The sequence below is a fragment of the Scaptodrosophila lebanonensis genome, unplaced genomic scaffold, assembly GCF_003285725.1.
Source record: "Scaptodrosophila lebanonensis strain 11010-0011.00,11010-0021.00 unplaced genomic scaffold, SlebRS2 tig00000155-arrow-arrow-pilon, whole genome shotgun sequence".
NCBI lineage: Eukaryota > Metazoa > Arthropoda > Insecta > Diptera > Drosophilidae > Scaptodrosophila > Scaptodrosophila lebanonensis.
This window is the reverse complement of record NW_022060594.1, coordinates 469205-497096: the sequence shown is the minus strand read 5'-3', so window position 1 is coordinate 497096 and position 27892 is coordinate 469205. Positions and strand designations below refer to the sequence as shown.

Here is a 27892-nt window from a genome sequence, read left to right as displayed (position 1 = left end):
CTGCATTTGGATCGCCTAAATCTGAATGACAGCATACTTAATACCATGGGCTGCACCGAACGTTTCGTGGCCAGAACAATGATGGATTTTCCGCCGCCGCCCCTACTAGTGCGCCGCCAAGAGAGATGTTGTTGCAGCAACAGCAACAGCAACAGCAATAACAACAGCAATAGCAACGACAGCAGTTGCAACAGCAACCAGAAGCAGAGCCAGAGCAACTGCATGCTGAGGCGCATGTCGAAGGCAGTGGGGAAGTGCGTCTCGTTCGCGGGGACTGCTCAGATGCATCGCGAGGATCCGGGTCTGCTGCAGTTTGAGCGATTACTGCGAAAGAATCGCAAACGTGAGCGGCTGCTGGTGCCGGATTTGGCCACGGAATGGTTTCGCAAGCAGAAAGTGTGCCTGGACAGCATTACGGAAGAGGAAATTCAGGAGCTAGAATGTTCAAAGCATCTTCGTACCGATATTGATTTTCGACCGGCTCTTTCCTTGACATCCAACTTTCCATGTCCGCAATACTGTCGCTGCAACGACGGCCGAACAAATCTCAGTCGATCGCCATCGGCGGAGCAGCGCACCGGACTGCGAAATGAGCAAAAAGTATTGCAGGAGCCCAAAAATGATAAGCAGAAGGCCGGAGATCAGAGCAAGTCCGGAGAAAAGCCGGTGCGTAAGGTGCGCATCAAGGGGGTCGATGATGTGACCTTAATCTGTCGCTGCAATGAGCCTGCTCCGTCTGAAGAGCAACCTGAGAAAGAAGCGAACAAGTCTGAGGGCAGGCGTCCCACTCAATGGAATACCAAGTATTCCGAATCAGAGGAAGATGTGACGAAGAATTTACGAAGACCTCCATCAAGTTCAAACTTAAGGAGTCGCCAAAGGAGCGCCATGAGTCTGAATGTGAAAAAGGGCGACCGCAAGAAGAGTCTCGTCATATGTCCGAAGAATGTGGCCAGTTGTCAAACAAATTCACCGCCACTGCGACGTCCGGGAGGACGCGACATCGAACAACAAAGTAGCGTAACATTTGATCAGAGTGGTCCGCGATACTCAACGAGACAGAGAAGCATACCAGACCTATCAAGGACACAATCAAACATGCCTCGTGCATCGAGGCCGTGCCAACCGTGTCCTCAGAGGCTATCGTATTCTCCGAAGGCACCGCGTCCAACAAAGCCAATAACACAGTGGACCAAAGAAACAATGCCACCTTGTCCACCCAAGCCAAAGCCAAGGCCGACGCCAGAGTCCAAGTTCTTGGTCCGAAACAGAGTGAATAAGTGGGGATGCGTTTGTATGCAGCCGCCGACGGAAGCCGACTGCCTACTTTTCCAGGGGGATGGTCAGCCGATGGCCGAGGAGTGTATTCCGCGACCGCCCGAGCCGTCAGCACCCCGCCTGCGACGCATGTACGATATACGAAAGGCGCCACAACGAAACATTGACCCATCGCGCTTTCGTCGTATATCTCCCGAATTCTACTGCCTACTCAAATCGTATGAGGACGAGATGACCGAACGATATCCGCTCTATGGCATACCCATGCGCTACTGGGTGGACACGCAGCCGTGCTGTCCATGCGAGATATACAGACGCCGCAAAGACGACAGATGCTTGGGCGATGAGGCCGCAACGCATCTGCCGCACTCGTTACAGACAAAGCCAAAAACAAAATCCGGACTGCCTGAAATGGTTATGAGGATGCGTAAGAAGCAAAGGGCACTCGAACCGGATGAAAAAAATGGCGATGGAGATAATGATAAGGAAACGGAAACGGAAAAGAAAGTTGACTTTTGCGACCGCAAGTCATGCAATGTACTTGCAGACTCGGAAAATGGGGGGAGCTGTACGGAAGGCCAATGCCGGCGAAAGCATGTTATGACTACCTCCGGTTGTTACCACTGCAAGACTGGTGGGCCGGCAGCAAAATCCGACCAGAAGCCAATCGAGACAAATTATCGAAAACAACCCGAAAAGAAGCAATCCTGCGCCATTTTCCGGCGCAGGGACAAACAGAAAAAAGTACGCAGTGATCCGGCTTCGGAGCGTTCATCTGCAAGCGATGGTGATACGACAAAGAAGCCGCGTAAAAACAGTTCGATGCTGCGTTGCTTTAAGCGTAAGCACTCGCAAATACTTCCAGTTGAACCGCTAAAGGGAGGGGGTTTGCCGCCAAATAAGGTACTACCAGCTGGCAGAATTATAGCTAGTGGCAAAACGACGCCAACCGGCAAGCAACCACTGTCCAAGGCAAAAAATCAACGCAAGTCCTCGTCCTCCAACGGCATTATGGGTGGCTTTCGTTGCCTTTGTAAAAAGGCTCTAAAGCCAGGTCGCTACCTACTTTATAATTTCAGCAACATCAAAACCAATCACCAGCAGCATGTTCAGAGCTATGCGGAACGAAACAATCTTCCGGCGCCCAGTAGCAGCCAATTCCTTGCCCAGCGTTCGCTCTTTGGTCTGCCCCAATTCCATACGCAACCAGCACCTTGCAAGTGGGGAGCGTTTGCAGCTCGCTCTACACAAAGCTCCGATACGCTTCGCCCCAGCAGTTGCGGTAGTGGCTGCGACAATCCATACGATCCATATAACGACACGCAGAAGAAGTCCAATAAGAAGTTAAATTACAAAAATAGCCAAAGCGCACAATCGGACACCAAGAGCTCGAGTGGGGAAGGGGGCACATGTACGAGTGGTGGAGGGGGTACTTGTAGTAGGGGTGGTGGCAAAAGCAAGAGCGGAGGAGAGAGCACATGCACGAGTGGGGACGGAGGAACGTGTAAAGGCAAGGCCGGAGGAACATGTAAAAGCGGCGGTTGCGGAGCAACTAAAAAGGGTGGTGGAGGAACGTGTACAAGCGAGGGTGGAGGGACTTGCACGAGTGGTACAGGAGGAACTTGCACGAGTGGTGGAGAAGGAACCTGCTCCGGCGGTACTCGTCGAAAGCGCAATCGTAGCAGATGCTCTCTCCGCTCGTTCTTTCATCTAAACACACAACCACCGCGTAACCAGTGGCCGGCGGATGGGAAAGGACAGGACTGCAGAACAGCGACAAGCTCTGAAACATTGCGTCCCAGCAACAGCGCGGCGGGATCATCATGCAGTTGGAAATGTCGCAGGGGTAAAGCTCTGGCTCCGGGGTGGGACGGGCCATTAGAAGGATGCAAGGGATGCGGACTTTGTGCTCAGTGGGCGTGTGGACCGATCGGGCACGTCGAGGAAGGGGTGTGCGGAAAACCGTTTCAACCCACAACTAAATCATCCAAGCTTGCACAGCAAAAACAGCAACGATCTATTTTTAAGGGCTCTGAAGGGAATACAAATCAGGGCGAACAAAGAGAAGGAAGGGACAAGTATGAACGGCGGGAACGACATGAGTCTAAACAAACACGTGGCCGGCTGTTGAACGAAGCGGCACGAGGCTTAAAAATGGCAGCATTACTGCAGCGACCTGCAAAGTTCCCATGTCGACGGGCATGCATGCCGGCAACGGAGTATAATGCATTTATACGTCAGATTGCTAGACGGCGTGCTAACACAAATCTGCCCATGCGCAAGCTTTCGGCTACGAAGTTAAAAACCGACCCTGAGCCCATTGTACAAGCCGATGATGTTCAATCTCAACCCAATGAGGGCGCAGCCGTGCGTATTGCAGAAAACGATGCTCCCCGTGAACCCATTCTAACACCATCAAGTAGTAGAGCGATTATCCCCAATCGTCCCATACAAACATCTAACAATACGAGCAGAGCAGCGCGAACCAAAATCAGAACTACATCGCAAGCCCCGACCGATCGCTGCGCCATTATTCGCAGACAAAACCAAAATCAACTAACTGTGATCAGCAACCGTGTCGCTCGACCGCGTACCCGAAATCCTAGAGCCGACACGGTCACTGTTCACATTAGCACTGTGGGAAAGAGGCCCAATACTTCTATACTGATTAAGAAACGGTCGATGGGCTCGAGTGCAGCGACCCCTTTGCGCTTCCACACGCCCAGTACAAGCTCCAAAACCCTGGGTTCTACCAATAGCTTGACATACAAACGATCACAGGGCTCCAATTTGTCAGCGAGAACGTCTGGTACTCTGCACATATCATATTCGCGAACCAGTGTGCAGCAACCTCCATTGCGCTATCGCTTTCGGGCACCGAAGTTCGCGGCGAAGGCGACGAAAAAACCGCCTAAAACATTTAGAACTCGCAGAGGAAGTCGTAACAGCACAGTCAGCAATCAGCGACCAATGGAATCACCCTACGGCTACAGTGAGCCACAAACCCCGACTATTTGTACTCCAAGTAGTACTTGCGCGGGTAAAGTGACTAGAGTAGAGCAACACTGTAAAGTATCCACGGTAACTTCCCCTGCCATTTCGGAGGTCTGCTCTCAAGCGTCCAAGACGCTTTCAGAACCGGGCTCCAAAATGAGCGGAGAATTCCGCCAAAGCTTTTCAGATGCTCGTGCATCAGATACTCGTGCATTAGATGCTCGTGCATCAGATACTCGTGCATCAGATGCTCGTGCATCAAATGCTCGTGCATCAAATGCTCGTGCATCAAATGCTCGTGCATCAGATGCTCGTGCATCAAATGCTCGTGCATCAAATGCTCGTGCATCAAATGCTCGTTCATCAGATGCTCGTGCATCAAATGCTCGTGCATCAGATGCTCGTGCATCAGATGCTCGTTCATCAGATGCTCGTGCCGCTGCCGTATCCAAAGCAGCGTGCCCATGTGCTGAGCAAGTATGTTGCAAGCCTCAGACCCAGCGGTTGTTGGAGACGGGTCGCCGCTATTACACAGACACGCAACCCAAATCGCTGGAGGAGAAGGCAACGTTAGGTATCAGATACAGCAGTCGCTCTTTACACTCGAACCATTCCATACCGGCGCTCTGCTCCAATACAAATAGCGTGACATGTCCGTGTGTGCCAGCACCCTCTGCAGCGACTGTGGCAACAGCGGCCACGTTGGACACCGTGCAGCGCGATACCGAGCGCTTCGGCGTAATCTCATGCTACACGAGCGGCCAATCAGTGGCACAGCGACCATTGCAAATGCGCTCGCAGTCGCCCTGCATTCTGCCCAAAATCTTTTCGACCCAACCGCCTATTATCGAGGCCTATCGCGAGATGCGTGAAGCACAACTGAAGAAGGCAAAACCAAAAGTGCCGCGAAAGCCGCATCAGCATGCACGGCCAGAGTACTCTTTTCGCACACGCCGTCCCACACCCCGCCAGTACTTGAAAGATTTTGACTATTACGGATGGCAGCAGTCCTTATGCAATGGTTCGTTTCAACAGCAAAGGCCACAGCAGGAATCGTCATGCCAGTGCTCTTGGGTATACGAACGCAAGCCACGATGCTCACAGCCAGATAGTATTCGTACCGAAACGGATTATCCGTCATGCCGCACGTCTACAACAAATGCGATCGGCACGGCTGAGTGTGCTGACAAGCTAAGTCGTGCGCTTGGATGCTGCGCAGTTCTTATTCAACGACAGCAACAACAACACCAACTACAAACACCCTGCACTACATCTGATCAGAGTGCACGAACAGCTTCCAGCCGTTCCTGTTGTTCTCAAAATGAAAACAGGAATGTTCAGCCCCGTCGTAGCTACTGCGAGGATAAATATTCCGAGTCGGAAGCCATGGGTGCAACTAATTTATTGAGCCGTTGCAATCAACTGAATAGCGCCTGCCGCTCGCGATCCGGTTGCGATATGTTCTTTAATCGCTCATCCAGTGAAAGTGTCGACAACGTAAAGAATCAAGCGACTAACCGGGATGGTCGACAACCAACAGCCAGCAGCCTTAAGAAAAAGAGCAGTATTGATATGAAATGCCAGGCCGATGCTCAGAGCACTACTTCCGCCTCCTCCTCTTCATCTGACTGCTCATCTTCTTCGAGTGGAGAGGGTAGGGGTTTGAATTCTGGTAGCTCCTCAGACAGGCTATCAAAGCAACGCAAGCATGGCACAGACAGACAAGGAGGCAGACACTCTTATTGCAGCAGTAGAGAGAAGACTAAAGAGGCTACCCGAGAAGATCTTGAGGAGCGTGCATATAGTGCCTACCTCAACCAATTGCAAGGGCCAAAGCTCACGGAACAGAAGGTTCGCTCACAGCATAGAAGCAGCGGCCCACTGTTTGGTATCAGCAGACTAATATCTAGGGGCTATGGAAATCTAGCACGGCGTCGCCTAAGACGCTCTGCGTCGCAGTCTACACGAGTTTTCGATTCACCCGATGGCGACGATAACGATATAAAAGATGACGCCCATTACGTTCAGGAGTACCAACAACATAGTCATTCAATGCAACAGCCTCAGCCTCAGCGCTTTCTACCGAACAAACAAGCAGCAATGCAATCCTATTCTGACTTTTCCACGTCCACCGTTATGCCAACAAGCGTTTCCACAATGAGTACGAAATTCCCAACACATAGAACAGCTACGCCAGTTTCTACTATAACGAATGTATCGGGAATGTCTCGGCCGCCTAGTCAAAATATTTCAGCGGCAAAACGAAGCCTGGCTGCCGCTCTGGTTGCGAATAGTGCCCGGGCGTTGGCCGAAAAATTGCGAGCTAAAGCGCAGCCTTTTATGTTTGCCCCGACAAGCCATGCACCCATTGCTCTTAAAAGCATCCGAAGGATAGATATTCCGAATGGTAATCGTTTTTCCACGGATGTTGCTTCCACCTATTCAACGAAGCCGATGCGTCACAATAATTTCCCAATTTCTTTGAGGGATACGTTCCGAAAACACTCGAAAAGTTCAATGAGCAATGCAAATAGTGGAAATATAGGCACGAATAATACCGAGGGAGATTCCGCATCCGCAGCTCAGCCGCGGATCCCATCAGATTGCAGAAAACCCAATTGTAAACATGTCGCATCCTTTGACAGTTCGTCCACACCGTCAACAGGTACGAACAGCTTGCTAAGCTATTTAAGCAGCTCCTTGGAAAGGTCCGCCCTGTCTTCGGAACAGACATCATCGTTTATACTACCTACCAGCACAGCTGGTTCAATGAGTGGCATTTACTCCACCGATGTCAATTCTGCATTTCAAGACTCTTCGGCCTCTGCTTTGCAGTCCAGGCCGAGTCGTGATCACAGTGCTAACGATGTAGAACCTCAATGGAATTCGTCTACGTACCGCAAAAAATCGACTGATCCAACGCCTCCCCACTCCTCCACTATATATTATCAAAACACGACGAGATCACCTGGCTGTCAGCATACCCGCTCTTTGTCCAATAGTCCAACATTTATAAAACTACAAGCGGCACCGCGACGTGTACCGCCGCCAGTATCTCTGCGGTCAGAGCTGGACTTTCAAACACATTCTTTGCCCACAAAGAGCTCTACGCCCGTCATTTCTTTCCATTACAAGAAACCCACTTACAGTCGGGATACGGGGGGTAATATTCGAGCGACTCCATCGTTAACGCTGCTCGATCATCTACGCAAACAGATGCAAGTGACGTCCACATTTTCCGAAAAGTCAACCACAACATCCAAACTGAAATCACAAAATCAAAGAGCGTCGTGTGAACGCCATCCACCAATGCATCCAATGTCATTGGAAGAACTAGACCGATTGAACAACAATGCAAGATTGAGTCGAGTCCTGCATGCACTGGCCAATGGCTCAACGACAACCCCGTTGGTAATCCCTCCCACCTTTAATGTGCCACCGAACTGCAATTTAAGATCTATGTTGGCCAAGAACATTCGGCGAAGCAGCTAAGGACCAACTACTTATCCTGAAAATCTAGTCGTGTTTGTATCAGATATATTACAATGGAACCTGTCCAGTACCCCCCAAATATTTTTGTTTACTGTTTTTTATATACAATACCGAATAAAGGATATATACCATCCAACTGCACACCTCGCCTGATGTGGAATTGGCATGCATTTTGTTCAATTGTGTGTGTAGGTGAGGTTCGGAAGCGGACTATTTTGTTGTAAAAAGCATCCATTATCTCTCCTCAATGAGTGTAGAGTACATTCGGAAAATTGTAAAATTTAAACTATATTTTATGGTAGTCCCTTCTGGTCGAATGCGATGTATTTTGTGCAGGAAAGGTAATGATTTGAATTCATTTTGGGCGGGTTTTTAAACCGCTTCAATGCATTTTTTTTTCCTTGTGAGTAGGTGAGGTTTGGAAGCGGACTATTTTATTGTAAAAAGTATCCATTAGCTCTGCTTAATGAGTGTAAAGCACATTCTGAAAAATGTTAAATTTGTACTATATATTTTGGTAGTCCCTTCTGGTCGAATGCGATGTATTTTGTGCTGGAAAGGTAATGATTTGAATTCATTTTGAGCTGGTTTTAAGCCGCCTCCATGAATTTTGGTGTGTAGGTGAGGTTCGGACTATTTTATTGTAAAAAGGATTCATTATCACCACAAATTTATACTATATTTTATGATGATCATTTTTGGTCGATTGCGATGTATTTTGTGCAGGAAGAAGTCTTAAGAGCGGGTTTCTAAACCTGCCCCTAAACTAAAATGAAATCCTCTTTAGGGGACTAAAGACTACACTCGAGAATACTTCAGACGAAAAAGAGTATAAATGGGAATGAAAGTTATATCTATTCATAAGAATTTGTTTCACTACATATATCCTATATTACAGATGCTTCAACACAAATTAATAATACTAGCTTAATAATGGGGAACCAAGTCCATGAAATTTGCTAAAAATGTGGACCAGTTGGTGAAAATATCCGTGAATAAATACACCTGGAAATTATTATCCCATCTAAGATGAATGTCCGCTCATAACCCGATAACGAGTTAGAGAAGAAAAGAGAAGAGATCTAAGATGAATGCACTCTCAAATAATAACAATATCTCCCCCTAACCCATAACTCAGAAGGCCTACAAACTTTTGAAGCTTGTCGAGAAGGGGGAAACAACAAAATTATTGAAAATGTGCGCCTGCTGCTACAGCTGCGGCCCCACAATGCGCCTCGGCTGCTGTGGAGGGGCTGGTGGGAACAGTAGCTGTAATCCGTGCTGCTGTCCACCACCGTCGGGCCATCGACCACGCGAGCTATTGCGCAGCCTGGACAAAATAGGGTGGTACGAGCGCTGTATGCGGAATTGCAATGCTTGCTTTACGACGCCAGAGGCACAGCGACGAACCTGCAACAACACCTGCCAGCGCAACCGGAACATTGTGGAGGCACTGTGCTATTTGTTCAACTGCCCCCTGTATCAGCTAATGACCACTTTGTTTCGACTCGCCAACTATCATATAATGGCGATGGATAAGTTTCATCGCGACTGCAACTGGGAGGTGATGGCCAACGTTCAGGCACCCTATACAGAAATGCACGATTTGGAGATATATGATAGCATGTACGATCGTTGCGGCATATCCATAGATCCGCTGGATAAGAACAATATGTTCAAGGTGCTGCGCATGATGTTCCTCACGACCATACTATCCATCGATCAGCAGCAGTATCTGATGCGCATGCTGCAGCGCCTTAACGACCATGCCTTGTTCCGTGTGAATCTGGAACGGTTGCTCAAGACCCTGGAGCAGGTTGACATAAAAGAACTCGTCTGCAGCATTATCGAGCAGGATCGACTCTGCGCAAACTTCTACAGTGCCCGGCAGTGTACGGAACTCTGCGCCCTCTACCGCAAGGTGGCGAGCACGGACAAGATGGAGATCATTAGACGACGTCGCATCAAAAAGGCCAAAAAGGTGCCCAAGAAGCCAAAGAGATGTCGCCGCGTCCCTGGCACTCAGATCTACTGTGTGCGCAAGGTACCAGATTCTAGTGAGGACTTTGCCTCCCCCCGCGGCGATCCTCTGCTCAACAGCACGTCTCCAGTGGGCGCAGCAGGGCCAACAAGAGGTGCCGGTCAGGCTCGCTGTCCACGCGTCTCAACAACCTTAAGGCCCAAGCCCAAAAACGATTGCCCACCTCCAAAGCGTGCATCGACTCCACAAAAGCGCAGCTTCTAAACCGTAGAAGGCGCACACATTTTCATAATTTTGTTGTTCAAATTCTTAAAAATATTAAAAAAAAAAAAGAGTGTATGTGTAGACTTTCCTGGAATTAGATTATATATTCGTACTTTTTAATTCACCGTGAAGAATAACGAGAATTTCAAGATCATAGAAGAACATGGGACTTAAAAAAATAAATTTCCCAGAATTAGATTAATTCGTTTTTTAGCTTTTAAAAGAACCATACTCCATACTGATAGTGTAAAGAGCTAAGAAGTATGCATTAGGAACCCATATGGGACGCATAACGATGAGAATTTCAAGATCATAGAAGAATTAAAAATCTACAAACATGGGACGTAAAAATATCCGAACATGATAATGCCGATAGTTTAAAGAGTTATGAAGTATTAGGATCCCATATGGGTTGAATAACGATGAGAATTTCAAGATCATAGAAGAATTAAAAACCTACAAACATGGGACGTAAAAATATCCGTACATGATAATGCCGATATTTTAAAGATCTAAGACGTATTAGAAACCCAAATGGCACATTTTCTATTGTAATAGTCAGGAATGGTCAGGAAAGCCTTACAGAATAGAAATAATACTTTCAATAGGTAAGAAGTATTAGGAACCCAAATGGGATATTTTGTAATGTAATGGTATATTTTTTTTAGCTTTTTAAATAACAGTTTGAAAGAAACGAAGATTATTCTTCAGATAATCTAAGCTAAGAAGTCTTACAAAATTCAATGCGGTGGTAAAATGTCAGGAAAAGCATTACAGAATATGGATAATAGTTTGAAGAGCTAAAAAGTATTATGAACCCATATGAGACGAATGATGAGAATTTCAAGATCATAGAAGAATTAAAAACCTACATACATGGGACGTAAATGCTAATAGTTTAAAGAGCTAAGACGTATTAGAAACCCAAATGACACATTTTCTATTGTAATGGTCAGGGAAAGCCTTAAAGTATGAGGATAATAGTTTAAAGAGCTAAGAAGTATAAGGAACCCAAATGGGACACTTTCTAATGTAATGGTAGAAAAATTTGTTAAGCTTTGAATTACAGTTTGAATGAAACGATGATTATTTGAAGAGGCTAAGAAATATAAGGGGAAAGCCTTACAAAATAACGATGATAGTTTGAAGAACTTAGAAGTATTCAATAGGTAAAAAGTATGAGGTTTTTCAATTTATTCATTTAATGCAGTTGGTTGCGATTTCGGATTCGGAACAAAAATGGAGGAATTGCTTATTTTCAACCGGAGGAGACTTGATCACCAATAACACTATCATCGTCTATTGGCCAAATATTCTTCTCTCGCTTCGGTTGCTGCTGCTGCTGCTGCTGTTTTGGCTTTTTGTCCTGCTGATGTTGTTGTTGTTGCTGTTTTAGCTGCTGTTGTTTCTGCTGCTGGACCTGCATTTGGGAGACAGCATCCTCCAAAATGGCCTTCACACTTTGCAGCTCTTGATTGAGCTCATCTGTGCGCTCCTCCTGCTCTTTCCACTTACGTTCATCTTCTTGTATCTTGTGATAATACTCTGTAATTTTGGCCACATCCTCTGTGGCATTCGGCTTAACGCGTGTCTTCACATCCTCTTCAATTTCAGGTGTAATGAGATCACGCAATGATGGATGGTTTACCTTCAAGTCGTCGAGCACTTCCTTAACGATAAGTTCCTCAAATTCGTTGCGCAATTTATCTAAATCCATGGTTTCGTATATCGGTTAAATTTTGTTGAAGTGCTTTTGAGAAATTTCGATTTTTTATTCGAGCCAAAGGCTGGTGTAAATATGAACTGTTTGAAACATCGAGATAGGTCTACTGATAGTCGAAACAAAAACAATACTCGTACGCATTTCTGAACTATGATGCAATGGCAAATGAAAATTGTAACTCTGGAGAGCAACAACTTCTTGAAGATGACGTAGCATCTTTAAGAAGCCAATTATTATACGAGTAATGGGGTGAAGGTTTCAACAAGCGGTGTACGGGTGGAAAGAGCTCTTGTTTGAAAGCTGATCGATAAACCCCAATAGAGAAAGTTAAGTAAAATCTTCCAGTTTAAGTTTTTTTTTATTTTATTTTTTTTTTTTTATTTGTTTATTGGTTCAAGAAATGTTCTTATAAATCAATGCACTGGTCACAAGTCTGAGAAGCGAAAATGTTGGACAAACTATGATGATTTGTAGGAAAAGTTTTGTTAGCCAATCGTGAGATAAATATAATAAAAACATGAGAGAAATTCTATAATTTGTTCGTTTTATTTAGAAAAATTGGGAAACACCTTTAGACATTTAAATTTGGTAAAACTCTTGGGTATGAACAGAGCTTACATTTTGCAATAGAAGCACAGTCTTCTAACTCCTAAGCTGAGAAAACAACTGTCATCTACTTTATCTAAATAAATAAATGTATATCATTTGAAAGTCTATTAACACATCTATAGAGATGCCAGACTATTGTCATACCTAAGATATTTTGGGGGAATTGTTTTCCCATCCGACCTAGTAGCAGTGTAGTCTTCTAACTTCTAACCTCAGAAAATAGCCTACTTTTCTAAAAACGAAAAACCTCTGCCGACAACTGTCATCTAATTTATCAAAATAAATAAATATACAATTCGAAAGCCTATTATCTACAGCGCTGCCAGACTGTTGTCATACCTAATATATTTTGGGGGAAGCCTTTAGCTGAATACATTATGTATGACTGGTGATGCCAAACCCAGTAGACCTATTTGAAATCAGTCAATCAAGGAATTAAGATACTAAATTTTATTTTAGAAACAATGTAAAAAATAAAACAGCAAAATATTTCGGAAAGCGCAAATCCAAAAACAACCAAAAAAAAAAAAGGAAAAGAAGAAAAATAAAAATTTATTCGATAAATTTAAATCCGGAGACAAACCGAGGCATGGCAAAATTTGGTACCGAAACGCGCATGGATGCGCGAAAACCTTTGGAAATATCAAAATTTTTGCTCGGCAGTGGACGTGGGACACGAGTACGCTATGGAGCATTTACTTTGGGGCAATCGACCATGGCGGCGCAGCAACAAAATCAGCCACCAAACAACAACCGCATCGTGGTAACCAGAGCGATAGTAACAGCAATCAAGCCAGGACTTACAACAGTGACTCCGGTGCGTAACAGAACAAATGCCAACGTTCTTGGAGGTGCCACACTAATGGGAGGAGCTGTCAACGGTGCTGGTGCTGGGGGAAACATTGGCATTGGCGGTGGCATTCAAACGCAACTTAGAAGACCCTCACCACATAAGCCCACCGCCATGTCGGCCAGCAAGGATCAGGCTATAGCACAGAGGCAAAAATCGCCGTTACGGCGTCGACTCTCATGTCGCTCCGAGCAGACACCGCAGACGAAATGGATACTGCGTCCACGGGGCTTTAAGTATGCCTCGACGGAGTCCTCGTCGGAAAGTGTGGGGCCATTGAAGCAGCTCGAGACCTTAGAGGAACAGCCTGCCGCCAACGAGGGCAGTCAGGAGAGCCAAGAAAGCAAGAGCATCGGCCAACGCTTGCATTCAAGCTACGAGCAATTGGAACGGCATATGCAGGAGCTGCGTCTGAAGACATCATGGCCAGCATTTGTGGCCCAAATAGCCGAAGAGAAGCATGACGAGAGAGAGCGAGAGCGCCAGCACAAGGAGCGACAGCAGAAGATCATTGAGATCGATGCGGCGAGCATTAAGGCGCGACGACGACGTTTTATCCAGCGGCAACAATTACAGCAGTCCAACCAGCAACAGCTGCGCATGAGTGGCGCACGACGAACAGCCGCAGGTGGTGGCGGTGGTGGTGGTTGTGGCGGCATAGGCGGTGGTGCCTTGCGCACCTATAGCGTGCCAAGTCAGCGCATTATGTTGGAGGAGGATCTGAAGCATGCGCAGCTGCGTTTGTTGCAGCCACGACGCACTTCTTCCCATCGGCAGCTGCTGCAACAACAACGGGAACCGACAAGAACAGCAACAACAACATCAAAGCCGCCCAAAAGCGGCGCCAGCAAAGTTTCGCTGTTGCAGGCGGACGTCGCAAAGACGACGCCGTCCACTTACAACAGGGAAACAGTGACGAAGCAGCAGCAAGAGTTGGCAGCCGAAATGACGATCAACAAGCCGAAGAGCAGTAGCAGCAGCAGCAGCAGCAGCAACAACAGCAACAACAACAATCACAGCACACAGACATCATCCACAAGTCGCAGCAGTGGTGGCAACATGTGGTCCAATGATCAGACCTATCTAACGCCCATTGTACAAAATCTGGGCAACTCCAAGTCCATTAAGCTCACCTCTACAGTCATTAAAATAATGCCGAATGTGGACAAGCCTGCAACAACAACGGCAATCCAACAGCAACATCAAGAACAGCAGCAACCACAACGACAGTTCTTGCAAATACTTAAGCGGCAGTCAGCAGGCAAGCAGCATCCGCAAGTGTCGCAGAAACAAACGGCGTTGCAGCAGCGCCAGCCACAGAACCAGGGCCTGGAACACCCGAATCACAACCCCAACCCCAATCCCAATTCCAATCCCAACCCTAACCAGCAGCAACAACGCCAGCAATTGCCTCGGGACGGTCCATCTCCGAAAATTGTGCGCAAGGTGCAACACAAGGTGCCGCGCACCATCGAGGACGGCATCGATGTCAGCTATCAGACGTTTGTGTCGAAGCCGCTGCAACGTGGTCGCAAGCCCCAAACCATACGCTACCTCTATCGCCCCATGGTGCGGAATCTGAATGCAGCGACGCCGTCCCAGCTGCAGCGTAAGCGCGCACGAAAATCCAAAAAGGAGCACGAGCACGAGCAGGACCAGGACCAGGAACCGGGTACAGGCGAAACGGAAACGGAGACTGTGCTCATGTTCCTGAAGGCAGCAGCGGAGGCGCATAAGAGTAGCGGCGACTGCAACGGCCATGCGGAGAAGAACGAGAGCCATATCGTTGGCTTTCGTGCACCAAATCTGAAGGTCGGCGCCAAATACATGTCCTACATGCAACAGCTGAGCCGCATGTCTGGCCCCAACGAACGCTGCCTGGGGGGAGAGCACGCACCGGAGGAGCGTGAACAGCAGCAGCCCAGCAGGCATGATCCTCACCAGCACCAACCCAACCAACAACAACAACAAAAACAACAGGAACAACAACAGCTGACCACAAATCAGGAAGAGTTACAGCCGTTACGCCCTACGCTCTTCTTCAAGCCGCAAAGTCTGAGGCCCAAAATCAATCTGATCAGTAACTATAATGCCAAACAAAACGCAACCCCAACCAAACGATCACAGCCACAGCCACAGGCACAGGCACAGGCAGCCGCCACTCACGAAGCTCTGCCAAATGCCAAGCGACTTAATTCGTTGGCAGCTGGTGCCAATATCTATTATCATGAGCCCATCAATCTGCAGTTTGCCGGCACAGCTATTCCAGCGCTCATGGTTCCGGGTAATAAGCGCGAGGACGCCCTTCAACAACATATGGCGAAGAAGGGTTCGGTGAAGAGATCGAACCTGAAGACAGTTAGCTTCAAAATCGGGAAGAATGGTGAAGCCAAATCGGCAGGCAATGCCACAGCCCCGACCAAGGTTAGGAGCAAGGCGAGCGGCAAAAGCCACAACAACAACATCAGCAGCAACAACATCAGCAACAATAGTCGCATGTGAAGAGGGAGGAGATAAAGGCTCGAGATCTGGTCTTCGGCACTGCCCCCCATTCAATCGTTTATCCAAGTCTAGTCCGAATCAATGCCGTCCACTTAAAGTGCATATTAAAGAACAGTTTAGAAACTTCTAACACAGTGTCCTTTGAATCATATTGCGCAATATTCTCACACCATCTTGATGACTTCACTGCGCCAAAAAGGTCACAAGTTTAAGGATAGGGAACGACTACAGAAACAACAACAACAACACGAACAAGAACAACTATAACTCTCTCCACTGACGCCACATATATATATACATATATATATATATGATGTTTTGACATGCCACAAAATGCTCATTGGACTGACTGGCTGGCCGAGCTGCCCATTATAACAATAGTTGGCAATCCACTTTCAAACAGAGCTCCACACACACACACACACACACCCATAATCAGATACATTGTAATGGCTCCGTTGATATATAGTATGTGTGTCTATATGTCTATTGAATGAAGTGCACAAATGAGTTAATGATTGCACATCGATTGGAGCCGAGCCAAGCCGAGCTAGAAACAACTATCAGTTGAATTACAATTGTACTATACGTATTACTATCATAGCGCTGGAAAGCGTACCTATTCGTTAATTACCAGCTCGTCAGCAGCGTAGTTATGGAATTGTCGGGACAGACAATTAGTTTGTACAAATAGTTTGTACACAAATTTGTTCAACTTTCTTTAACAAACAGTATCAAAGCTGTTGAAAAAGAAACTTCTTAGAAATTAACGTTTTAAGGGCTGCTTTAAAAAACTGGACGAGTTTGTGTGCAAATTATTTGCTTGTCTGACCAGTTTCCTCAACAAAAAAGCTACACAAGCAGACACTTCTCTACTAAAAAAAACTCCTTAGAAATGAACGTTTTAAGGACTGCTTTAAAAAACTGGACGAATTTGTGTGCAAATTATTTGCTTGTCTGACCAGTTTCCTCAACAAAAAAGCTACACAAGCAGACACTTCTCTACTAAAAAAAATTCTTTGAAATTCACTTTTTAAGGTCTGGACGAATTAATGAGCAAATTATTTGCTGACCAACTCTCTCAACAAAAAAAGCTTCTACTTAAAAACTTCCTTAAGCATTTAATTTTTAAGGATTGGACGAATTAATGAGCAAATTATTTGCTTGTCTGGCCAGTTTCCTCAACAAAAAAGCTACACAAACACGCACTTCTCTACTAAAATTGTTCTTAGAAATTCACTTTTTTAAGGGCTACTTTAAAATACTGAACGAATTAGTGAGCACATTATTTGCTTGTCTGACCAACTCTCTGACGCTACAGTCAAGCAATCCCGACAGTCAAATACCCTTTACCCAAACGAACTTTTTCTAAAAGTATTTTCCATATGTTTTATTATTTGAGACAATCCAAGCCCTGCCTAGGGGAATATATACATAATGGCAGATAAACAAAACTAGATCGTATTGCATTGCATTCTTCCGGGTTTTGTTCAATAGTTCACCAATTTTTTGCCATATTCCGACAAATAGGTAAGGAACCTTCTAAGCTTACTTATATTTCTATAATCTACGAAAGCCAGCCATACCGATTTTGTCAAGGAATATGTAAATTTTTCGGGGTCTGTCTGGCCTCACATTTTTACATCAAATGATGCCTTCCTCTCTTTGGTCACAAGTGGGTCATAAATTAAAGCAACACTGCACATTTATACATTTCTCTCTATTTGTTTAGAGCCCCCCATAAAGTTACCTTCGCATTTTAGTTACACCTTTCACACTGGCACCGAGAAAAATGCCAAGCATGGCCATTGCTCACTGAGCCTTGGCGTTGAATACCGACCCACTGCCCGGCTATTACCGCCCTCGGTCGTCCCAGTATACCGTCCAGCCAGCCATATCGAATCAAAAAATTAGTTCCAATTACTTACAAACTCTCCACGTCTATTATCGAGTTGTCGTGCAACTAGTAGCGCGTAGTTAATGAATCACCCAAACGAGAGACTTTTTAATGACACTTGTACTATTCGGATCTAATTTTAAAAATGATTTAATAGTTTCTGATTTCCATTACATACAGTACTTGTATATGGCTCATCAAAAACCTGATTGGAAAATTGTTTTAAACTTTTATGTGTATCCGAATACAGACATTCTTGACACCAACATGTTAAGACACGTTTTTAGTGTTCTGAAAAAATGTTTTGTGATGTTATCAAAATCTGAGAATCTATTCCTAGGGAACAATATGCATAAAAGAAAAAATTTTGGGTTTTGCAATTTTTAACATAAATAAGACCAGCTCTAATAACAATTTAAGCATAACATATTCTCTTATGAAGGTCCAACTGTATTGAAAAAAGTACACACTTTGAAAGCAAAAAATTGTCATTCAAAGATCTCAACACCTGATCGTTCAAATCTGGAAAAAGTTACTCAATTTTGAACATAAATAAAAAGAGCTAAAATAACAATCTAAGCATAAAATATTCTCTTACGAAGGTCCGACTGTATTGAAAGAAGTCCACACCTGGAAAGCAACAAATTGTCATTCAAAGATCTCAACACCTGATCGTTCAAATCTGGAAAAAGTTACTCAATTTTGAACATAAATAAAACGAGCTAAAATAACAATCTAAGCATAAAATATTCTCTTACGAAGGTCCGACTGTATTGAAAGAAGTCCACACCTGGAAAGCAACAAATTGTCATTCAAAGATCTCAACAACAGATCGTTCCGGTGGCAGCCGATTTCGCCCATATTCGGGTACACAACATTTCAAATCTGGTAAATATAGCTTTAAATACGAACAAGTTTATCGCTCAATTGTTCCTATGCTATAGAGAATATTTTCTCAGAATATAAAAAAAAACACAAAATATAAAATTTGGTTGACATAGCTTTAAAAAACAAAGAAGATATTTCAAAACTGACGGATCGTATTTGTGAAAACTATATAATATAGTGGTCCGGTTTGATTCAAGCTACAATATATGTTGTAAAATGGTAGAAAAGCACTATTTATTTAAAATATTTAGGATTGCTATAAAAGCAAAATAGTTCGTGTAAAATCGACCTTTTATTCCTATGGCAGCTATATGATATAGTAGTCTGATTCTGAGGAGGTCTTGTGTAGGTCGTAACAAGTTATAGAATCAGCTCAAGCCAAATTAGTAGTTTTAGTAACAATTAAGTTGTTGAATGTTAAATGCCTGTGGATATAATTATCCGATTAGGATGGTCGTGATCCGATATAGCCAGTTTCGACAAATGATCTGATTGCCGGAATAAGATGGCTTTGTAGAGAATTCGATTTAAAACTGACGAACAGAGGCAGACCTGCCCTCTCGGCGCTACAAATATCAGATCAAACGCATTAAGCCCTCTCGCAAGAGTACAATTATTTGCTTTGTTTAGCATCAAGACGAGATCTATGTTCAGACATTCATTCATTTATGTACTATATACTTGTATATATATGTATGCACATGCATCTATCTATATAATTAAGTACATAAAGCACTCATGAATTGCAAAAACAATCACACATCGGCACTGTGAGCTGTGAACCCGGCACTATTATGGCAATCAAAGGCAATTGTGCTAAATATTGATATCAGGTAGGTAGTGGGGGGAGGTGGAACTGCCAGTCTGGTACTGGACCTGGACCTGAACATGGACCTGGCACTGTGCATATCAGTGTTTACGGTTGTAATAAATACAACAATAACCCACAACAACCATGCATTAAGATTTATGGTGAAAGTCAAGGGTATGTCGCAGTTACAGGTTCGGTAAGGTTGCGAAAAAGGAAAAAAATAAGAATTAAAGTGCAACAGCTTTCTAGTCAATATCTGAGCCGATCTCTCGGTGCGGGCCACCCACTAACTATTGTATATATGTATGTATGCTTAGTTGTTCAAAGAGATGAAGTATCTGTCTATGTATTATGTACATACGAGAGTACACATTTGCTTTTGTCTAAACATCTACTGACAACGTGCTGCTTATCTATAACAATAGACAAACACACATACACACAAATCTATACATATGTATGTATAGTACGTATATACTTGTACATATATGTATGTACGTAAATTTCAATTTACGCTTCGATAAGCGACGGCGCCGTACTGCGAGCTGCGCCGAGCACCGGAGAGACAACGACGCTGTCTGTGGGTTAGACAATCAGCCCGTCCAGGGGCATGACTTGCTATCGTGCGGGACAGCTGGTTCCGCCGTTTCTCTGGTTGACGACTACGGCGACAATGTCTGTAGTTGGTTGGTTAGCCGTAGCTATTATATTTACTATATACTCTGCACCGAAAGGGTTAAAGGGTATACTAGTTTTGTGCGAATGTATGTAACACCCAGAAGGAGGCGTGGCAGACCCCACAAAGTATATATATTCTTGATCAGTATGACAAGACGAGTCGATCTAGCCCTGTCTGTCCGTCTGTTCGTCCGTCCGTCCGTATGAACACCTGGATCTCAGAGACTATAAGAGCTAGAGACACCAAATTTTGCACAAAGATGCCTTATGTGTGTACGCTATACGAGTTTGTTTTATTTTCTTGAATCCCCCCGCCCCCACCCCCCTTCACTTCACACCTATGGGGGTTTTTCCGATTTTTCATTCGTATAGTCGCCTATATCTCGGAGACTATAAGACCTAGGAACACCAAATTTTAGTCCAAGATGCCTTTTGTGAATACACAGAAAATGAGCATTTTGGAATTTCCCTCCCTTCCTTGCCCCCTCTCCCACGCATTCACTGATGTTCCATAACTCCCTTAATTCTTTGAATTTCGAACTCAAAATTTGCAAATACCCCTAGTTAGTGATTGTGTCCGTTTGCCAAGTTTCCCATTTGGCAGGAAGTATTGCCGTAAATATATTTGCTGCCCAAGCGCTGCCCCCAGCTGTTATTGATGCTGGTGCTTTGGTTGACTGCAAACATGTTCACACAGACACGCATAGACATGCACACACTCACATAGATGGTAATTGCTATGTAAATGTACAATTGTGAGTTCGAATACCGAGAGGTAAAATCGATCAACAATTTTTTTTTTAATTTTCTTAATATTTTTAATTTCTATAATTTTATTTTAAACATACGTACAGAGTATTTAGCTTCTCTATTTGATTAAGGTTATTTATTTTTAAAATTTATGCAAAGGTGTAATCATGTGCTCGTCATTATAATTGGATTAACATTTTTGAGTTTATTTCTAAACTATCATTGAAACATTAATTACTATAATACGAGTATAGCCGAAAGTTCGTTTAAATGCTGTTCAAAAATTAAAGAATTCGATTAATTAATGCTGACTTCACTTTTTACTCAGATATAGTAGATATAGTATAGTTTAAACATTTTCGGATATTGGAAGTATTCAACAATTTCCATTTCGCATAATTATATTGAATTAGGGTTGGAATATATATTGGGTTTTTATACCCTGTACCCAAAGGGTACAAGGGTATATTAGTTTTGTGCGAGTGCACATGGAACACACAGAAGGAGGCTTGGTAGACCCCACAAAGTATATATATTCTTGATCAGCATGACAAGCCGAGTCGATATAGCCATGTCCGTCTGTCCGTCTGTCTGTCTGTCTGTATGAACGCAAGGATCTCCGAAAGTATAAGAGCTAGAATAACCAAACTTGGTATACAGATTCTCCTGAGACCGAGAAAGGACGACTTTGTTAATTTTTTCTGATCCGCCCCCCCACTCCCCCCCTATTACTGATTTTCTATAACTCCCGTAATTCTTGGAATTTTGAACTAAAATTTGGTAGTCACATTAGGTTAGTAATTATATATCCGTATACCAGGTTTCATTATGATAGAATGATCGGAAAGAAAGTTATAGCCATATAACCAGGCCCAATGCACACATACATACATATGTGCAAGTACACAAACACGCATAAGGCACGATTCTGATGGAAATGTAAATGTATGTATGCATGCATGGAATATTTTATATTTAATTTAGTTAATTAATTAAATTAATTACTTTTTTGTGGGGTGGTACAGGGTATTTAAGAGTTGAGCCTGCTCGACTTTAGCATTCCTTTCTTGTTTTATAAATGCGTTCTCAAAATAGATTTGTTTTGAAGACCTTCATAGTCCCCTTAATTGTGGTTGACATTCATGTGAAGTCCTTGAGACCATTGTCTGGTATTTAGAGGTGTAGTTTGCTTTGCTTATCGTTAACGGCATCATTAACTGTTCAGCCCGCAACATGGGTGTCAAAATTTCCATATGCTTGAAACCACAAACATATTAACGCGATATTTGTGTGTCATAAGTATCTGTACATACAAATACTATATACTATACTATATGTATATGCACGCAACGGAAAATCAATAAAGATATTTATCAACGAACTGTGCGTAGTTAATGGCGATGCCAACAGGCTAACCCAAGGCTATTGTGTTGCAACAACCCACACACTCCCACACCCACTCCCACACACATCCATCCCAATTGGAATATGAAAAGTGTTGCTTGTACTCACTTGTTCGTTATCTCGAGGACATCGGACAACATTAGGCGATATTTTTTGCGGAATTGCAGACCGTGCGGCGTCTCCAGCAGGTACTTGTTGCAGAAGTCCGTTAGCGAGATGAAGTAAATGAAGCCCAGGGAGAAGAGGAAGAGGCCGCGCTGCAGCGTTAATCGATCTGTCGTATTTGGTATTTGCAAAAGGCTGCCACAGGCCAAGCCCATCGAGCCAATGGAGAAGGCCAGCGAGAAATAACAGCCCCGTCCATGCAGCGGGGAGGATATCTGGGGCTCCGCCATGTTCATGTCCTTGCCATTATCCATGAGCTGACCGTTCGAGCGAACTTTATTGCTTTGGCTTTTATGTGTGTGCATTGCAGCAATTGTTGTTGTTGTTGTTGCTATTGCTGTTTAGACGTTCTTTAGTTGTTGTTGTTGCTGTTACTGCTGCTGCTGTTGTTATTGGTTTTATTGTGGCTCCTATAATTAGCCTTAGATTCAATGCTGTCCGGACACGGACACAACCTGTTGCCTGGATGTTGCTGCCTCAGCTGCCTCAGGTCTCTAGCTCGTATTTGGTGTGCGTTGTGTTACTCGTGGAGCATTTTTGCCAACTGAAAGTGCAAGCCGAAAAGTTATCTAAGTTGCAGTTATGAATTGCTGGCATGCCACTAACACACACACACACACACACACACACACACACACACAGACACACAAGCAAACACGCTCTCACACAGATATGGACATGCACACCCACGCTCGAATGTATTTGCAGCGAATGCAGCGCGCACACTCGTGTGTGTATCCCGATTGTGCCCAGCAACTAGGATGGTGCAGCAGAGTGTCCCTCTAGCCACACCCACAATGTTGCACCGGCACCATCCGAACCCAAACCCCACGCTCTAGGCCCACTAGTTCTGACCAAAGTGAAGATGGTCTGTCAGGATTTAGTTTCTTAAGCGGAAGCTTTGTCATAAGCAAGCAGTACAAAGCAGTGCAACGTCATTCTCATACTACAAAGAGTTTGCGAAATAAATTTGAACAGTCTGCTAATTAATCAAACAGTCAGTCTCGACATTAGTTAGTTAGTTAGTTATTAAATTGGTTGAAAGTAAATTTCATGAACAAGCAGTAGAACCTAAAGTTTCCGAAATTTCTTTGTCAATCAATTTATACAGGCAGTGCCAAGCAGTGTTACTTCCTTCTTGCAATGATCGAGTCTGCGATATAAATATATTTGAACAGTCTGCTAATCAATCAACCAGTCAGTCTCGACATTAGTTAGTTAGTTAGTTATTAAATTGGTTGAAAGTAAATTTCATGAACAAGCAGTACGACTTAAAATTTGCGAGATTTATTTATCAAGCAATTTATACAGGCAGTGCCAAGCAGTGTTATTTCCTTCATGCAATGATCGAGTCTGCGATATAAATATATTTGAACAGTCTGATAATCAATCAAACAGTCAGTCTCGACATTAGTTAGTTATTAAATTGGTTGAAAGTAAATTTCATGAACAAGCAGTACAACCTAAAGTTTCCGAAATTTCTTTGTCAATCAATTTATACAGGCAGTGCCAAGCAGTGTTACTTCCTTCTTGCAATGATCGAGTCTGCGATATAAATATATTTGAACAGTCTGCTAAACAATCAATCAGTCAATCTAGACATTAAAAAGAGCTAGTTTTCGAATTGGTTGAAAGTACATTTAAAGTTGAGCGATTAGTGTTATTCATGAACAAGAAGTACGACTTCAAATTTGCTAGATTTCTTTGTCAATCAATCAATACGGCAGTCTGTAAAATCTGGAAGAATTAACAAGCAGTGTTCGTTCTTTCTGACATTGATCGAGTATACATATAATTGGAGAGTCTGAAAAACAATCGATTAGTCAGTCTCGACATTAACAGTTAAAGTTCCCGAGTTGTGTGTTTAAGGTGAGCAAGCAGTTGCACTTTTCTACACTGATCGAAATTTAGGCCAAATTTACTCAAGCCTTTTCACAAATAATTCGTTTTTAAATGTTCTGTCTCTACAGTGATTTGAATCAAAATTAATTCCCATTCTTCCTCAACAAAACAAGAGTTTTGCACTATTGAAAACTATTATTACTTCAATATATTATATTGTGAAGCTTCAAAAGGGTTGCCTAATCATATATTTGGATTGTTTTTGAACACTCGATTGATTCAAAGCAGTTCATCCAAACTTTGACGGCTAGACATACGGTTATAATTCGTATGTACCACTGTAAGTCCCTAATCTAATATTAAACGAAAATGTTCATGAAAAATATTTTTTTTAAGCAAATCTGAATTGCTATTGAAATTACTTTTGAAAAGTAAACGGAATTAGCACTGTGGTTTATTTGAACTGAAAATTTTAAGTTAAAAATTTCATTGATCGGAACAGTTTTCATTCACGTTGCACTCAGGGGAATTTGTGCTTCTCAAAAGTCTCAGAAATACATATTTTGTAGAATGTAAATACAATACACTTGAGAAGTATTATTGATAACTGTCGTGAGTGCAAGTTATAATATACTTAGTATAGATCGACTGTGATCGAGCTTGGAGAAGCTTCTTGAAACAATTGTACTTATAAGAATGATAAGAACACTGTCTTGAGTGCATCATAATTCTAGTCTGATCGAGAATGATCAAAGATTAACAAATTGGAATACCTTACATTTCAGTTCTAGAAACATTCGTACCTAAAACAAATCCATGAATGAAAGATTAACAAATTAGAATACCTCACATTTGAGTTCTAGAAGCATGCATATCTAAATCAAATCAATGAATTGTGATGAGAGAGAGAGAAAGACGTAAGCGCTGTGGAAATATCACGCCTTCTCTCGGCTGCTTTCTTTTTCTCAGTATTTTGACACCTCAAGGATTTATTTTGCGACTTTTCCTTGTTGTGTTATAATTCCAAACTGAGTTTTTTCATTTAAATTGTAACTGTGCTTTGTTGGGGACTATGCATCATCGGAAAAAGTAACACCTTTGAAAAGTGATTTAAAAAAAAATAACCGCGAACAAATGTGAGCTTGTGCCGTGCTTCTAATTTACGTACATTTCTTCTTCTTCTGTTTTGGCGCAAATTAAACCGCAACAGAATTTTCGAGATCAAAAAGAGAATATTTTATATAAAGACGTTTTCGGTGAGCTTACGTTTTTTATGGACTTATCTACACCTTATCAATTCTCTACAGTGGATTTTAATTGTAATAATGAGTCATTTGAGCAAAAATAAAATTGGTATTATCTTAAAAAGTATTGCTGGAAATTAAATGAAAAACATGAACGACTCAATGTAGGAACATTAATTCAGTCGAGAGACTATTTTATCTTTGTATATTACATATATCGCAATCTTAATGTTGGCTTATATAGCCTAGAATGTCTAGTTTTTTCTGCAAAAACATAAATGCCGATAAGTATCATATTGTATTCATATAACAATCAGCTCTTATCTAGATGCCTTACATAAGCAAACGGGAAAGGTAATCATTTAGAGCCAAATAGTAATAATGTTAGGTAAACAGTGTTCGATTTTCGTGCCGCTTTAGACAGCTTGAAACAACGATGTATTACTTTGGAAAGAGAACGATTCGAGATACCCTAATTGAATTGCTAAATAAGAAGCGCCCGAGCCAATTGAGGTCATAAAACCAATTCATTATCACATTAACTCGCTTCAGAGAGACGTTTCACTGTTGCAATCAAAGTGTTGCTGCTATTTGGCTTTTCTTTATAGGGTTTCACGCCCATCTCTAACCGGAGTCCGGAGTCTGCCTTATCGCCTGACGCCGTCCAGTCAACGGACCGGAACCAAAAGTGTGTAGCGCACGTCGGCTTATCACTTCAAAATATGTTAGCTAGACAATTGGGTCGACGTGAGGGCGCGACTTTGGCGTTCAATTTCAAATCAACCCAGTTTGTAGGCTCTAAGTTACGTGCTTTGGTCAGGACTTATCTTATCTGCAGGTGAGTGTAAATTTTGTCTCTACATACATATATGTAGGTATGTACATAAGTACTATGTATATGCATGCATTACTCCGACTTATCGGACACACTGCTGAATACTGTTTAACATTATTATGCAAGTCTGTTACACTTGAGGAGTTCATGGGCCGCCGCATGTGAAAATACTGCTTTGACGCACTGTTGGGCAAGTCACGCGTGTGTGTTTCAAGTTTTTACTTTTTATTCTCAGTTCATTGTTGTTGTAATTGTTGTTTTTGTTTTGCATGAGAATGCAAATGAGCAAATTGAAGCGGGCAATAGCCGCATCTGACAGCCAAAGCGGGACGGTACGGGGGTTAGATGTGTATGTACAAATATGTATATACAAGTAGGTATATAAAAATGAGTAAACAAACATAATTTGAAAGTGCAAAATCCGAAAGTGAGGTAAATAGCAATTTCAATTCAATTTGTATGCAAATATAAAAAGCTTTTCAGCCTCAATATACATACCTGCATACACACATACATATGCATGTACATACCTACAAGTATTTACATAGTACGTAGGGCAAATTTTTTTCTAATGTGCAACAATGTATATGGCTGAGGCCAGAGGGAGGGCGGACAGCGCTGGAGAGGCAGGGTAAGTGAGCGCCGCGAGCGTAATGAAAACAAAAGTCACACACACACAACCACTCTGTGAGAACAATGCACACATACGTACATAGATGGGTGAAGAAGCAAAAACATACATATGTATGTATGTATGGTATATAAAACAAAATGTGGGTCACACACACGCACACACATGCATGTGAGAATTGGCCAAATTCCCAATAAGAGCACAGCGAAACACGGCAGCACATTAAATGCAGTCGCAATTGCATTAACAGCAATTGTTGGCCAATGTTGCGGTTTTGGCCATATATGTGTGTACATATGTATGATGCATGTAAAGAAAACGTCGCGCGCGCGCGCGCTCTTTTAAACAACAACATTGCGGCATAAAGAATTATGCACAGAATTGGACAATATTAGCATCATCAGCTGATCTGCTGCGCTCATTTCGTCAAGTTTGTGAGACAATCAATGGATATTTATAAGTTTTATGTCACTTTCATTTATTTGAGAGCCGCCCACACACTCGCACACATACACACTATCACTGCTAATATTACTGTACATATGTACGTATGTTTATATAGATGTATGCATGTACATTGACGCAGCAGCCGCATTTCACACGCACACACACACACACACGCCATGGACCAAGAACGATTATGCAATTGTTGAATGTGGATGTGCGTTGGCACAAGAATAACAAGAACGGTATACAATTGTTTAATTAAGTGTTTATTAAACAACAATAACAACAACACACGCGTGATCTAATCTTGCCGATACACACTGTTATAGACACACACACACACAGGCACTCACACTTCCAACCAAACGACGCCTTGCATGTTTTTGCGGTTCTGCATTTGCCGGGTCGGCAAAGATTGCACTTCATTTGTTCAACCGACAAGATAAGAGCACCAGAAAAAAATCCAAAAAATTTCAAAACACATGCTCACATTCACTCATAATTTGCACGTTGAACGTCGCATTTAACACACAGCTAAGGCAAAATAATCTTTATTGCAAACAAACCACGCACAGCTGAAGCTGAACCGACTGCATTGAAGTACAAC

The 27892-nt window shown here is 43.1% G+C and overlaps 4 protein-coding genes across 4 annotated transcripts in view; 3 read left to right on the top strand and 1 right to left on the bottom strand.

Annotated features, from left to right (window-relative positions):
• LOC115629533 (ceramide synthase) overlaps positions 1 to 27890 on the bottom strand; it is a 30532-nt gene extending 2642 nt beyond the window's left edge. The window contains exons 1-2 of the mRNA XM_030526012.1: positions 27859 to 27890; positions 22230 to 22830 (exon numbers count right to left, since the gene is read on the bottom strand). Of these exons, the coding sequence (XP_030381872.1) occupies positions 22230 to 22591 (362 nt within the window). The 5' untranslated portion in view covers positions 22592 to 22830; positions 27859 to 27890. The remainder of the gene's footprint in view (positions 1 to 22229; positions 22831 to 27858) is intronic.
• On the top strand, positions 48 to 7924 carry LOC115629468. The gene has a single exon (XM_030525938.1). It carries the CDS (start codon positions 79 to 81, stop codon positions 7762 to 7764), a length of 7686 nt encoding a protein of 2561 aa, XP_030381798.1. The 5' UTR covers positions 48 to 78; the 3' UTR covers positions 7765 to 7924.
• On the top strand, positions 8963 to 10111 carry LOC115629534. The gene has a single exon (XM_030526013.1). It carries the CDS (start codon positions 8993 to 8995, stop codon positions 10007 to 10009), a length of 1017 nt encoding a protein of 338 aa, XP_030381873.1. The 5' UTR covers positions 8963 to 8992; the 3' UTR covers positions 10010 to 10111.
• On the top strand, positions 11496 to 15823 carry LOC115629536 (putative uncharacterized protein DDB_G0271606). The gene is made up of 2 exons (XM_030526015.1): positions 11496 to 11740; positions 12782 to 15823. Exons 1-2 carry the CDS (start codon positions 11629 to 11631, stop codon positions 15691 to 15693), a joined length of 3024 nt encoding a protein of 1007 aa, XP_030381875.1. The 5' UTR covers positions 11496 to 11628; the 3' UTR covers positions 15694 to 15823.
• Positions 27891 to 27892: the final 2 nt, after the last annotated feature.

What these genes read in the sequence shown, in the direction of transcription:
- LOC115629468 (XM_030525938.1), top strand. Translation starts at nt 79, where the DNA reads ATGATGGATTTTCCGCCGCCGCCCCTACTAGTGCGCCGCCAAGAGAGA.
- LOC115629536 (XM_030526015.1), top strand. Translation starts at nt 11,629, where the DNA reads ATGAGATCACGCAATGATGGATGGTTTACCTTCAAGTCGTCGAGCACT. An exon ending in ATCCATGGTTTCGTATATCG is followed by an intron (nt 11,741 to 12,781) that starts GTTAAATTTTGT and finishes CAAGGAATTAAG; the next exon opens with ATACTAAATTTTATTTTAGA.
- LOC115629534 (XM_030526013.1), top strand. Translation starts at nt 8,993, where the DNA reads ATGCGCCTCGGCTGCTGTGGAGGGGCTGGTGGGAACAGTAGCTGTAAT.